The sequence below is a fragment of the Molothrus aeneus genome, chromosome 6, assembly GCF_037042795.1.
Source record: "Molothrus aeneus isolate 106 chromosome 6, BPBGC_Maene_1.0, whole genome shotgun sequence".
Classification (NCBI taxonomy): domain Eukaryota; kingdom Metazoa; phylum Chordata; class Aves; order Passeriformes; family Icteridae; genus Molothrus; species Molothrus aeneus.
The window spans coordinates 3322351-3337782 of record NC_089651.1 but is presented as its reverse complement, the minus strand read 5'-3'; the positions used below and the strand labels follow the sequence as shown (position 1 = coordinate 3337782).

Genomic DNA, 15432 nt, shown 5'->3' with positions numbered 1-15432 from the left:
GTAACACTCCCCACAGCGGTACAGCATCCAGGGTAACACTCCCCACAGTGGTACAGCATCCAGGGTAACACTCCCCAGAGTGATACAGCATCCAGGGTAACACTCCCCACAGCTCCAGAGTGGTACAGCATCCAGGGTAACACTCCCCACAGCTCCACAGCATCCAGGGTAACACTCCCCACAGCTCCAGAGTGGTACAGCATCCAGGGTAACACTCCCCACAGCGGTACAGCATCCAGGGTAACACTCCCCACAGCTCCAGAGTGGTACAGCATCCAGGGTAACACTCCCCACAGCTCCACAGCATCCAGGGTAACACTCCCCACAGCTCCAGAGTGGTACAGCATCCAGGGTAACACTGCCCACAGCTCCACAGTGGTACAGCATCCAGGGTAACACTGCCCACAGCTCCACAGCATCCAGGGTAACACTCCCCACAGCTCCAGAGTGGTACAGCATCCAGGGTAACACTGCCCACAGTGGTACAGCATCCAGGGTAACACTCCCCACAGCTCCAGAGTGGTACAGCATCCAGGGTAACACTCCCCACAGCTCCACAGCATCCAGGGTAACACTCCCCACAGCTCCAGAGTGGTACAGCATCCAGGGTAACACTCCCCACAGCTCCACAGCATCCAGGGTAACACTCCCCACAGTGGTACAGCATCCAGGGTAACACTCCCCACAGCTCCAGAGTGGTACAGCATCCAGGGTAACACTCCCCACAGCTCCACAGCATCCAGGGTAACACTCCCCACAGTGGTACAGCATCCAGGGTAACACTCCCCACAGCTCCAGAGTGGTACAGCATCCAGGGTAACACTGCCCACAGCTCCACAGCATCCAGGGTAACACTCCCCACAGTGGTACAGCATCCAGGGTAACACTCCCACCTGGATCTGAGCCCCCATGAACCAACTGAACTTTTGTGTTTCATGGGCTCTTCCCACCCCTGATGTATCAAGACTGTGAGGATCATTTAGACCAAGGGAGGATGAAATTACAACAATCAAGTCTCCTTGCTTGATCCATGGGTGGTGACTATGTATCTTCTCTTATACTTCCATTTTTTTCCTTTATAGGTTTTGAAGTATTATCTTTATATTGCTATATTACAATAGACAATAATACCCAATACAGCTACATACCTCATTTCAAATTGTTCTAAAATAAACCCTACACACACACACACACATGCATATAGATAAACCTGATCATTCAGGGTTGTTTCATTCTAATCCACCCCAGGGGATATATTAACAAGAACCCAGGCTGCCCTTGTCCTCTAGGGCAGGTCATAACAAATTCAAAAATGTGAATGAAACCAAGAGGTTGGACTTCTGTGAAAGTACAAAGAATTGCACTCCTTAGCAAGTACAAAGAATGCCAGGCACACAACACATAAATTTTCGAGAAAGAGAGTCTGGAATAGCTTTCCTTGAAAATATATTTTAAAAATTCAATAAAAGGCTACAGAGTCTTCCAGTTTTCTGAAGTGGAACATAACCCTCCCCTGGGATATGGCACTATCCACTAATTCTATGACACTATGACACAAATTCCACTAATTTTGCTGAATGTGGCAGACCAGTTACAACTCACTGGGTATGTTCAGTGAGCTGTTAAGAACTGGGCTGCTGAATGACTTTGGAGACAAATTTAGTGGGAAATCCATGACCAAACCTTGCGGATTAAATGTGTGTTTATGTCCATTAATATAATAACTGAGACATGCTTGGAACAGGACTGAAGTTACCATTTGCAATTTAGTAATGTAAACCACATGTAAAATAAAAAATTAAAAATGAAGTAAGATCCATATCGTTATTTTGCACCAATATCTTTGTCAGTACTTCCCAAGTATTGGTTAATTCAAGTTACCTGAGACACTGATGCATTGGCTATAGCAGCAAGTCAGGCAAAAGGAATCTACTCACAGCATAAATTACCTAGAAACAATAATTTTTATATAAAATTTGAACCTTACATGCTTGCTATGAAGCCTAAATATACACATTGTAAAGTTTTCCCATGGGAGTGATTTCAAAAACTGTAAAAGCAAAGATCTGGAAACTAGGAAGAACAAAATGCTATTAGAAATCCAGAAAAATAAACAAAACACCCTGAATATATGGTATGCAAAAGGAGAAACAAACATTTTCTATTCTGAATATCAGCCTATTCTCTGAGGAACCACTGCATCCTAGCAGGCAGTCTCTACATTTCCAGTTCCATGTCTTCTCTGGTTCTTTGCACACTAGCAAGAGAAATGGTAGTTTTGAAACAGGACATGGATCTCAATTTTGTCAACAGGACAGGGATTGAAATGCCCCTTTTTTCTTTCCCAAGTCCTTTGAATAGAATAGATAAAACATACTGATTTTATGTAAATGATCATTTTGGTTTTAGCCCGAGTAATTTTATTTCATAATTTCATTTAGTAGAAAATTCTAACCTCTCATTTGTAGTGAAATCACTGTTTTGATAGCAAAGACCGAAGAAAATAGAACCAAACTGCATTCTGAGATTAAAGACTTAGTCAGATTACTGCCATGGAAATGCTCTGGACTATTCCTTGGATAAATCGTTTCTGTACTATAATTCATAGCACCTATCCAGTGCAGTATTTAGGCAAGTTCCACCCAGATTACAAACTGTTGGGTTTCCCATATAAATCCTGACTGCTGCCAGATGCACAGGATGCTTCCCCTACATGAATGAGGATCCCTAACTTGGACACAATCATCTCTCTTCATGCAGAAATGTTCAAGAGCTCTCAAGACCCTTAGGCATCTGGTTCCCATTGACTTGCTATTGTGGCAAGGTGCCTAACTCCCTTAGGTGGTTTAGAGCAGTTCATCATCAGCAAGTTGTGTCTGGAAGATTTGATCCATATTGTCCATTTTCTAAGAACTATTAGATCCAACTCTTTCTACAAAAAGCAAGGGAACCAATTCCAGCCCCCAAGGGTTGCAAGTTGTCAGTTAACAGAACTTCACAGTCTTTCAAATGCTGATGAGCATCAGCATTTCACAGAGAGAAAATCAGACACAATATTTTTTCATTGTTTCATGTCATTTTCTTCACACAGAATATAAAACTCAAGTACATTTCTGAGAGACTAATTATTCCTTGATGAAGTTACCATTATATTTTTCTCAAAATACAAAAAATTATTGAATACCCAGAAATATGATGATACTTTCAACAGTAGTTTCTACTAAGAGTAGTCCTTTTACTAAATCAGACTTTTCTTTTAGACTTTTCCTTTAATTCTAGGAATTCATCTTCACCCATCACCACATCCACAGGTACAAACTGCACAAGATTTCTCTTTTGCTGGCTTTTAGTTTTATGCAAATATCCTTTGTGCTAGATCTCATCTCTGCTGCTCTTTTTTAGCCCATTGTTATTCTTTCCTGCAAGCACAAGGGAACACTGTTAATTGGGGAAGCCAATAGCAACACTTCAAGAGCAGCTATGAACAAGCATATTATGCTACATGTGTCACCTATATTGCCATGCTTTTTGGATATACAAAAGCTCCAATCTTTGCCATTACACATACCCTTAAGTGCACTGGAGTAGGAATCAAGTAAGCCAAAATAATCTGTAATTGACATGAAATACAGCAACCCAACTGCTATAGAAACCACAACACCAAAACATTTTGGGTTCTGGGCCTTTTTACTTATTAAGTACCTTTGTTTTCAGTAAAAAACTGGGAAAAAAACTTCTTAAAGAACACTATTAAGTTAAAAATTCTGGAGTTAGGAAAAAAATTTTAACTGCTAGAGGCATTTTTGAGATAGGTACACAATTTGCTATGAGCAAGCAGCTCTCAATAGAAACCAAAATTGTTTTACTGAACTATTGATCCTAGAAGTGGCTGTATGAGTTTTAATGATCTGCTTTTAGAGGACAATATGAGTGTAGATAACAGAATCCAATATCCCTTTGTATGTGTTTACATAAATAAACCACCAAATAAAAAAACCCTTACAATTTTCTTAAACAGGAAGAAAAATCCCTTCAAAGCTTTGCATTAACATTTGCTTGATTCACAGATTTATATTATTTTTTCAATGGGATGTTCTTCTTGATATGCTAGGATGGAGAAAAGTGAAATCTTTTAACCTTAATGAGATTCACATATAAGCTCCTCCTCGCTTCAAGAATGTTTCTTACCTTCCCAGTCTCCCACATTTGCCTCACAGTGAAAAGGATGTTAAAATGGAAAATCAGATTCGTTTGTAAATATTAACCAATGAGCTTCTTAGCAAAGACTGAAAAAAAATTACGTATACATTCTGTGGTTTCCATTTCCTTGGTTTTATTGTCTTTATGTAAATTCTCCCAGGACTTTTCGAGTTATATGTCTGGAAGCTGCAGCCATTCAGTAGAGTAAAAGTTGAGAGAATAATGAGAAATGTGCTGGAAAAATTCACATAAAAGCTTTGGAGACATGAAAATGGAAACAACAGATACGTAAAAGCCTTAACACTCAAAAAAATAAATGTCTACGCAGCATGTGCATACATGTGTTTTAGTGTAGCTCTCTCTGAATACACAGACATATTAATTGTAAGGACACTGTATAGAGCAGCAAAGGAGTGGTATATGACAATGATATTAAGGCAATGAAAGTGAATAATCCAAATGATTTCTGTTATTAGAACATGGACATGCATATAAATAGCTCTATACATAGTTGTCTTGCATAGAGTTTTATATATCTTTTTATGCAAATGAAATATTTATCCAATATGACATGAAAATGTGTTTATGAGATCTCCCTGAACTCTTGTGCATGACAGCAATTTCAGTGTCATGGAAATATGCAGAATCTACAAATAGGAAAGAATCTTTAGTTGTTCTTCTTAAACATTCTTTTTTCTTTTTCTTCCAATACTCTTACAGAGACTTTGACAGTCAAAACTAAACTTGTGATGCTAGACTAAGCTTAGTCTGAGTATGCTTCACTTTATACAAGTACTAAAGTATTACATATGAAAATTCCAAACCTTTAGCCATAGTCAGCCTTTATGACTCAAGTTTTATGGAATATTATTTTCAGAGGATTCTGAAAAGATGATCTCTAAAACACGTAGTTCTTTAAGACAGTTCTTAACAGGTACCCAAAAAAGGAGGGTTGGGTTCAAGCTGAAGAAATGGACGAATTTGTGCACCTGATCCCATAAGAAAAGTACTTGAGATAAGTAGATAAGAGTGTTCTTGGCTTAAAGGAAAAGAAGGCATGTAGGCAAACTAACCAGTACATTCTGTGACCTATCGAGCCCACCACGACAACACGCAGCAAATGAAATCTCTCTAGAGGGCACCACAAAGGCAAGTGACCAAAGCACACAGCTCAATGCTTTACCATTCATCAGCTGAGCAACATGAATGCATGCTCTTATCCCACAGCAAATGTAAGTTAAAAATGCATTAACTCAAACAACCTCAGGCAAAACTACTTGTAGCTTGTGGCATTTGCTGGGTCCCCAGGACAAAGGAGGAATTGAGAATCTGACTCCATGTTCTCAGAAAGATAATTTATTATTTTATGATATTATATTATATAAAAGAATACTATACTAAAACTATACTAAAGAATAGAGAAAGGATACAGACAGAAAGCTTAACAAGATACTAATGAAAAACTTGTGACTGACTCGTCAGAGTCCTGACACAGCTGGATGGTGATTGGTCATTAAGTTAAAAAAATTCACATGGAACCACTCAAACAACCACCTTTTGGATAAACAATTACCAACCACGTTCCAATGCAGCAAAACACAGGACAGAAAAATGAGATAATATTGTTTTTCCTTTTTCTCTGAGGCTTCCCAGCTTCCCAGGAGAAGAATCCTGGGCAAGGGGATTTTTCAGAAAATACAACAGTGACAGTAGCTAATACACACACAGCAACTGCAACTGGTTTTTGGAGTGCATACATGATCATTTAACAAGGCTCATGTGGTGCAAGGCAACTGAATGTCTGTACTAACTTGACTTCTAATCGATTATTCACATAGAAAAAGGTGACTTCATTTGCCACCCAATTACACTTATGTTTATGATACTGAAGAGCTATACTCCTAGTTTAGTATTTTTGCTAGTATGGTTCTGACTCATAGTATCAAAATGAGAAATAGAGCTAGACAGCAAAATCTGCCTTTTTCTTAAAAAAAATTCAGTTTTGGTATAGGCAGACATAGGTAAATTAGAGTGAGGTTTAGGTTGTCTCAGTGACATGTTAAATATAGCATTCTTTCAACATGCTGAGTTTCAACCAATTTTCACTCTAGTGCATTTCAAAACTGAGGCTTGGCCATTGAGACCAGTGACTAAAATCACAGCCTAACTCATCACAAATGGGCACTGCTACTAATGTAATGATACACTGCAAGCAGGGGAAATCCCCCTGATGACAGATTAGCCTTTTGTACAATCTGAGGCTCATGCTGATGTACAAATTAGTAGGTTCAAAACCTTTATTATGCAATTTGATCTGTTCTCATACCAAAAGCCCAGAACAGCCTCGTCCCTTTTTGAGATACTGAGAGATTACATTGACACACAAAAAAAGAAATCTAAGTACCTCAACAGAAGATATGGAAGGGGTGATATAGTCTGCCAGGTAGTGGCTTGACTAATAACCTCAGTTTTCCACGGAGTTTGTTGCAGAAATAGAAATAAATTCTACAAGAATGGTTCACAAGTTTAAAGTCTTCACTACATGTGAGATAATGGCAAACTTATGCCTGACACACAATTTGAGGCAGCAAAACAAATCTCCTTACAGTTAGAAAGAGAATGTTAGTGCCAGAAATACAGAAGATGATTATACATCTCTCTCTCTCAATGTATTAATTTTTATAATTTACAATAACACCCTCTTATCTAAGGAAAGATTATTTTGGAGTTTTGTAATGCCAGTTGGAATGGGTAAACAATGTCCTACATTTCTGTTCAGGAGAAATAGTATAACCATGTTATAGCCAGTATGACTTCTGAGAGGAAGGAAAATACAGCAATGAAATCCAGACTTCTGGCTACCTTGACCAATTTTGCTTCAAAACTGATATTTCCTGCCAGGGTGAATTTTACTGGCTCCATATCCAGAGTGAAGAAACTCACTAGTTCCATAAAACTTCCCATGAATCTTTTACTTGACTTCTCAGCTTAGATAAAACAGCACAGTAATTCATATTAAATGCAAGGCTTGTGAAACTGCTTTGGAGCGCTTCACTGAAAAGTGAGCTTGTTTTCAGGGAGCTGGAAAAATGACTTCCCAGATTTTTGTATCTAACAGTCACATCTCTTACTTCCTCATCGACTTTCTTTGCCATGTATGTTATCAATCAAAAGCTTTAATGGAGGAACATTTACTATAGCTTAGCACAGTCATAGATGAATACCCCTCAAAACACTTACTTTAATGCTCATTTTAGAGACTAAATAAAAAAATTACAAAAGAGACTTTATTGGGGAAAACCAAACAGAACAACAAAGCAGAAACAAAAGCTACAACACAAGAAACACTGGCCACCCCTGTCCGTACTGTCACATCTACTCAGAAGAAGTATACAGCAGACATCTGAACAATCCAATATGGTGTGATGGTAAATCTGTACTCTAGCCTATCATTTAAGATAGGCTGTTCTCTCTTCTATTTTCTTCTTTGTGTTTAAGTAAGACATAACAAAGGTTATTTTTTCAGACTGTGTAATGAAGTGATAATTCTTCTGTATGGTTTTCTTTAAGGTATCATTGTGAGTTTCACTTCTTGTTAGGTAAAAATAGAGGCTCTATAGTTTACATAACATGGAATACATATCCAAACACACCATAAAACAGTATGAGAGACTCCTGAAAACATCATTAGTAGAGGAAGCAGCTTGATAGCAAACAACCAAAGACCTATGTGAAGCCTAGAAATAAACTTTGGGGTTCTTTTTTAAAAAGTAATCAAGCAGGAAAGCACACTGCACGCAGTGCTATCTGAAAATCCACTCACCATTCTATCTGCCCCACCTCTGTGTTCTTACTGTATCTCCTGACATGAACTTTCCCTTTCCTCTCCCTTTCCCCAATACTAACTCTCTACCTCACCTCCTCAGTCTCTCAGTACTTACTTCCCAAGTATCTCCCAACTGTCTTCAGGTGTTCCTCAGGTAGAAAACCAGCTCAGCACTGTACAGGTACTTTTAGACCATACCTATACAACTCAGCAATTACATAGCAACAATCTTAGTATGAGTTGATAGAGAGTAACTACAAATTTTGATGCTTAGTAATAATGATGATTACTAAGAAAGAACTCCATGGCTATCCAAGATATTACTTAGCTAGATGTAGGACTGATCATAATAAAGAGAGTACCAGCTCTCAAATTCATATGCAAATAATTCACCTGTAAGGAAAAATATCACATTTTTCAATTTAATTTGATTGCTACGTGGTGCCACCACCAGCAGATCAATCAACTGATAAACAGATCCCACTCTTGCAGTAGTAGATCCTAAAATGCATTCTGAGAATGGTCAGGGTCTCAAATAATAACACAAACTTCAGAGAAGAAAAGGAGTTCCTTTAATGGTGAGTGTAGAGAAAGAATTGGTTTTATAGGCTACTGTGGTGCAACAGAATCATAACCATCTCACTGACACCTTGCTTCTTTTTTCATTCCTTGAAATAATTTTCCAATGCATTCTGAAAGTCTAATGTAAAACTCTGCTGCTTCTTCACATTAGGCTTTATTTTTCATTATATGTATCCCAATCATGACAGGAGACTCCAAATGCAACTGCAATACCTAGAAATACAGAAACATCTTTTTGCATGAACCATTTTATTAGGGATGTCAACCTGTGCCCTTTTGATGAAAAGTGGTGATATTTAGAACTTTCTCCCAAAGTTAAAAAAAATGCTGAAATATTCAGTTTCTGTAAAATGGAAATTTAATTTTTTAATCAGTTCTACAGAGATCCACCAAAACACACAGGCCATCTCTTTTCACATGCAAGAGTATTCCTGATAACAGTGGTTTTTTCCAGACTACTTAGAGTTTCACAACCTGTTTTTGTTAGTTTCCTGGTGCTGCAAATATGGTTATTTGATTTCTTTCAAATGAGACATTCCCATGATATAAACCCATATGTTTTATCCAGTAAAGAAAAAGAACAGTAATGTGAAAGATTTCTTGTGAAAAGCTGTCTGATGTAAAGGGAAATATCTTTTCTCCTTTATGACATGGAGCATATGCACCTCCAAAAACATCCCTACCAAAATAAAACATGGAATTCACTGAAACAGTTTTCTTCCTCTGTGCCACCACCCTTCATTCAAGATGTGCCCTATTAAACCAGAGAGGCCTATATACACATGTGTATATATATATATTACATATTACATTCCATGTACATAATACCGAATTATATTCCAACCACTCTAAGTTTCTGTCACTTTTTCATTTAAGTAAAACACAAAGTAACATCCCAAAGTTCTACACTCAACTGTGTGTAACTGCAAAGTTTGCATGCTCCTTCTTCTCTTCATTGTATATTATTTTATAAAATGCACTGGAATATACAGGTAAGGCATATGATAGGTAAGGGTGAAGTTATTAATTACAATAGCAATTCCATTGTTAACAATGCAATAAGTTGCTAGACGAGAGATATTGTAGCCAATTTTATGTTTAATAGCTAATAGAGATATTTTTCTTTAATAGCTAACTTCAGAGATTTTTCAGGGGAACACCATATATTTTAGAATGATACTTTAAGATATATTATATTTATAAACATTGAGGGGTTTTTATGAACTCCTTCAATCACAAACAAGGGCCATAGAATTTCACTCCAATGCCTCTATTAGGCCCTTAACCTACAGGTGACCTAGAGCATCAAGCCTATAGCTTCATGGTTTTTTAAAGTAAGAAATAAGAAAAATAGGAAATAAGAAAATAGGACTTAAATAAGAAAATAGGATGATAACTCATATGAGAGATCTGTTTTAGTGAGTGTACTTAAGAAAACTTTTACTAAACAACCATCTATGGCACTCTACAAGAGGGTCTAGAGAGGGTAGCCTAGTATCTAAACCCTTACTTACAATTTTCTTAATCTGTCTTTTGATCTATTTTTGAAGCATGATGTGAATTAGAGGAGCTCCTCACCAGCAGCTTTGGTATACTTTTAGGGCAAGGACTGTGGACATGAGACAAGGTCTCAGCATGTTCCTAGTGAGACACAGAATTCTAATGGGTGCAGTGGCTCTGTCCACACATTTCAATTTTCCTTAGTGGCAAAGAAAGCAACAGAAGCAAGTTGTTGTCCTCTTTCTCATCTTTCATCCATGTTAGTTTGAAGTCAGAGCTACAAGTGTTGTGTCTCTTACTATCTAAGCTACCAAGAGTCCTTGCACACCTCACCACCCAAAAATGCAATTTGTTTAATAACAAACTTGGAAGAAACTATTTGCAGCACTAGGATGTACAGAAGAGAACATACATTCTGCATGAGGATGCATAATGTTCTTTCAAAGAGCATTATGGTTTGCCCTACAGTGTTGCAGCTCACAGTGTTATAGTTTGGTTTCTATTGCTGATTCCTGCAGTAAGTTCCAGTCAAACCTCATTTACTGTGCCAGGTGTTGCTAGTGCCTTTCAGAAAGCGAAAGGGTTTGCTTGGGCAGGGTGGCAGTGCTGTCCCCAGGGCTGGACACAGGGCACAGTCCTGGCAGGCTGGGTAGAGGGGTGTCCACCCTCCTCTCCTGGGCACTGCTGCAGCCCAGCCCAGCCAAAGGCACCAGGGACTCACCAGGCAGTCACCAGGCCACTCTGCTGTCTCCAGACGTGTCCCACTGGCTGGCATTGTGCCACAGGGCTGATGAACTTCCAGAGAAATATCCAGCAGCTCCCAAAGCTCCCAGCTCCAGCACCTCGATGCCACTGCTGCAACTCTGAGGAGCAGGGCACAGGGTGCATCTGTGGAAGGTGCCAGAAGCCAGAGCAGTCTGCTCACTTCCACACTCTGAGGGAACACTGAGCTCTGTCAGGGAGGTGAGGATGGAGGGAAAGAACCTGTAACCCAGCTGAGTGGGAGCCCTTGAGGCAGCGGACATTAGGCAAGCACCTGAGAACAGTCACCCCAACACATTGGCTGTATCAAATAATGCCTAACTTGCTTGGCGTGTAGCAGAGAGGTGGAAGTAGAGGAGTCACTAATGGGGAATCACTAATGAGCTATGGAGCCATTAATTGGTGGGGCAGAAGGGTGAGCCCAGCCCCTGGCAGAACACTGAGCCCGGGACAGCGATGGGCAGCCCTGCTCCCTGCTGGGCTGGGGCATAGCTGCCTGCCAGGGCCTGAGCTACCACTGAAATTGGGAAGCACCCCCAAAGGTGGGGCAGGGGGAGCTTTGCTCCTGAAGAGGTTTATTTTCTAGGGGATTGAGGAAACCCAGGGCACCAGGAATACTTCTCTGTCTGCTCTGGGGTGCCCTGACCCCCAGGGCAGTACTGACTCTGACCCTCATCCATGGAGAAAGTTTCCCAGACTTCAAGATAGACTGGAATCCACAAAAGTGTGAAATAGATTATAGAGAGCAGTTTAGGTGTATCACTGGGTGAGAAATTGAGGTTTTGGGATTTTTAGTGTGTTGTGGATGGAAGCAAGATGGAGGGCACAGGGTGTCATCCTGGGTTTCTTCTTCATGCTTCTTCCTTCTTCTCCATGGGATTGAGTGGCATTTTGTAATGGGGCAGAAAAATCCCTATTGTGGGCTTTTAGGGACCAGTTATTGGGTTAAAAGGGAAAATAATCCAGGTGTCAGTTCTTAATTTGATAGTTTAGTCTTAAAAGCCCTTGTACCAAGAGATTGTTGGCCATTTTGTGCATTCTAATGAAAAGCTGCTGAACTCACAGTAGTGAGACTGTTTCACTGATCAGAAATAATAACACCTGAGTCCGAATTACTGTCTCAAGTGCCTTCAATCCAGACCCAGAGAAACCCACAACTGGTACCCCCACAGGGGATTGTCAGAAATACAGGAATTCCATGGTACATATCGTTCTGTGCTCTCAGCACAGACCGGCCGGCCGCGAGAGGTGATTGTCCTGCTCTGCTGTGTCCTCCCCTCGCATCCTGTGTGTGCTTTGGGTGACACGATATAATAAAGAAATAAAGCAACTGCAGAATAGCTTTAGGAGGAGGGCAACGAAGATGGCGAAGGGCATTGAGCAAAATGATTTAAAAAAAAAGAAAAAAAAAAGTCGCGGTCGGTTTTTATCATTTTAATTCAATTTCCCGCTCCGGGTTGGGTGATCGGCCGGAAGTCTAGTGACGACTCTGTTACCAGCAGCTCGATCCGTACCGACTGACATCCCGCCCGGCCAATAGAGCTGCAAACGCCGTCCCTCGGGCTGGGCTCGGCCCCGGCGGGACCGCGCTCAAACCGGCAGCGCCAAGCTTGGCCCATGGAGGCTGTACTGGGGCAGGTGGAGCAGCTGCCGGCGCTCCTGGCCGTGTCCCGCTCCGCGCTGGTGCGGGACTGGGACTCCCTCACGCTGGATAGGGCTCTGGAGTGGGCCCGCTATTTCCAGCACCTCTATGACCGGTTCCGTGCCCGTCCCCAGCTCCGGGAGGCCCTCGGGCGGCGGCTGCGCCGGTCCCAGCCGTGCCCTCTGCTCGGCTTCCCCGCGCTGGGCCGCTGCCCGCAGCTGCTGGGGCTGGCGCTGCTGGAGAACCGCGCTCTGCCGCCCGCCGCCTGCCGCCGCCTGGTCCGCAGCCTCCTGCAGCCTCCCGGCGCGGGGCCTGCCTCCGACCCCCGCGGCCTGGAGCTGCTGGCCCGCCGCAAGGCCGCTGCCCGCCTGCTGGCCTTGCCCCGCCATGCCCCCGGGCCGGAGCCGCAGCTGCAGGCGGAGGCGCGGCTGCTGCTGAGCTGGCTGCGGCAGGAGGCCCGGGAGGCCGCGGGGCAGCTGCGCTGGCTGTGCGGGGCTCTGGAGCTGCTGCCCCAGCCCCGCGCCTTCGGGGTGGTGGCGGCGGCGCTGGCTCTGCTCAAGCAGGGCCGTGGCGCTGAGCAGGCCGGAGACGGGGATGGGGATAGGGATGGGAGCAGCAGCCCAGACGGGTACCAGGAGAGTGCTGCAGGAGAGGAATGCACCGCCGAGCTCCTGTTTTCCTGGCTGCTGGGCAACCAGGAACGATTTTCTGCCTTCTGCCTTTGCATCCCAAGTTCCCATCTTGCCTTCCTAGCTGGTCACTATTCCCAGTTATGCAGATCTTATTTGGACCTCTTAACCGGCTGGGGAAGGCACTTGCACTATGACCCTTTGCAGGGACAGTGGGTTAAAAGTTGCCTTGACAAAGCTGAATTGTCCTGGGAGGAATTAAGGGAGCGCTTCATGTGCCTCTGTCAGGGATCCACGCCGCTCAAAGAGCAGACCCAAGCTGCTCTGGAACTCCTGAGGACACAAGATGGAGACTTCAGAGTCCGTGGCCTAAGTGTGTGGACTGACTTACTGATGGAAGTGGGCTACTCATGCGTGGACACAAAAGCAACGGGGAAACTTACAAAATCAAGTACATCTGGTTAACTTTATTTGGTGTGAAAGGCAAGACAACTACTCCTCGCTTCCTTGAAAACCAAATGCTACTGTGACTGCTGATCACAATGATTCTGACTGCATCTGGTTCTGAAATCTTTCAGGGAGGCCTGGTGTTTTCTTGTTGTTGTGCTGTCATTTCTGGTCAACACAGAAAATTTCTTCCTTTTCAGTACTTGCTGATTAATTATCTAATAAAATGAAGAAAATCCATTCTGTTTCAAATACAGGATAGTTTTCTGTTTAGAAAATATGACAATTCTGATATGGTCACAGTAGTAATTTTTCTAAATGTTGGAGGCTGAGCAAAAGTTGAAAGGGAGGGTGGAGTTTCAAATGTGAAAAACACAAATTCAGGGTTCCTTTAATAGTGATCGTCTTCGTTGGGCTGTCTGCTCTGGTGGCCACATCATGTCAATGCTTCCATAGCTCTTGCACATGATTCAGCTCCAGGGTCAGTGAAGAAAGTGAGAGGAGGCCAACTGGAAAGCGTCTTGAAAAGTTCTAAAATAAAGGTCTTTACTCGCTGCTATATTATTTGATAATATCTGGGTATTTCCTAAGAAAAGTGAGGTAAAATGTAGGATATTCTGTGTGGCTTTCTTTCCATTTCCATAGTTTATTACATGATTCATTGCTTTGTGAAGCAGAAGAGTGAACAGCAAACTTTTTTATTACATGTACATATATATTATATAAAACTATGTCTATATATTTATACAAAATATTAAATAATTGTATGTGTAAAATATGTGATATATACAGTATATATAATATTTCCCCCCTTTGTTATTTTATGTCTTATCTGTTTCTGTTAGGAAAACTTGAACAGGGTTGTTTCTACCATTCCACTTTCATTGAAATGAGTACTGTAATGCAGAAGTAATGTGTGTATTCAGCTCTGTAAACTAGTATTACCAAAAGTGAGCACTGTAAAAAGAGAATAGTCAAGGAAGATGAGGCAAATGTGTGGAACTACTGCCAAAAGAGTTACTCATTAATCTTTTGTATGGAGGACCTGTCAGAGTTCCTGTGGACCATATTCCTACAGTTTCAAGATCAATTGAGACATCTCTTTCTTTTGTTGCAAAAGCCTTGTAGGAGGGGTTAGAAGATTCTTCACTTATACCTATCAGCTTAAAGAAAGCAAACAAGTAATTAAATGTATAAGCTGTATTGCAGCTAATTAGAGTAGTAGTCTGCCTTATGACAGGAAATAGTGTACATAACCATGGCAGATATTTCTGAATGGCAGAACTAAAGTGGGAAGAATGAAGTGGTTTTTGAAATGGAAGCAATTAGTACAAGGATTGAATATTGTGTATCTGGGGAGAGAAGTGATGCTTATTTGAACTTGTATGGAAGTAATTACGGACATAAATAAGTTCCTATTCTTCACCTATTCTAAAACAGGAGAGATACTTAGGAGTAACAGCCTTTATATATAGTTAGAAGGACATCCTACTAATCTATCAAAAATACAACTTCTCTTTGCATTCCTTGCTATGTTACATCAGTGAGACAAGTTATGGAGATGTGGATGAACATACTCTAAAACTACAGCTGTGGCAGTTGTCTTGCTCTGTCTGAAATGGAGTTGTTGCCCCTTCTGGAACTTGTGGTCAGTCTTAAAAGACACCAATGTCAGTGGACCTCCTGACTGAGTCAGTATTTCTGTGGTATCAAAAAAAGAAATCTGTCTTAAAAACGGTCTGAAATCTGTCAGTGTTTAAAACTGCTTAGAAGTGTAAAGCATGAAGTTTGAATTTATGTTGTCTAGCCACAGTTCCCTGTGTTACGTAGTTTTGGCATTTGGT

At 41.4% G+C, this 15432-nt stretch overlaps 1 protein-coding gene across 1 annotated transcript; it reads left to right on the top strand.

The window, feature by feature from the left end:
- The first annotated feature begins 12454 nt into the window (after positions 1-12454).
- FANCF (FA complementation group F) lies at positions 12455-14147 on the top strand. The gene has a single exon (XM_066552497.1). It carries the CDS (start codon positions 12488-12490, stop codon positions 13604-13606), a length of 1119 nt encoding a protein of 372 aa, XP_066408594.1. The 5' UTR covers positions 12455-12487; the 3' UTR covers positions 13607-14147.
- The last annotated feature ends 1285 nt before the right edge of the window (positions 14148-15432 follow it).

Excerpts from the sequence above, each read along its gene's own strand:
- FANCF (XM_066552497.1), top strand. The coding sequence starts at position 12,488 with ATGGAGGCTGTACTGGGGCAGGTGGAGCAGCTGCCGGCGCTCCTGGCC.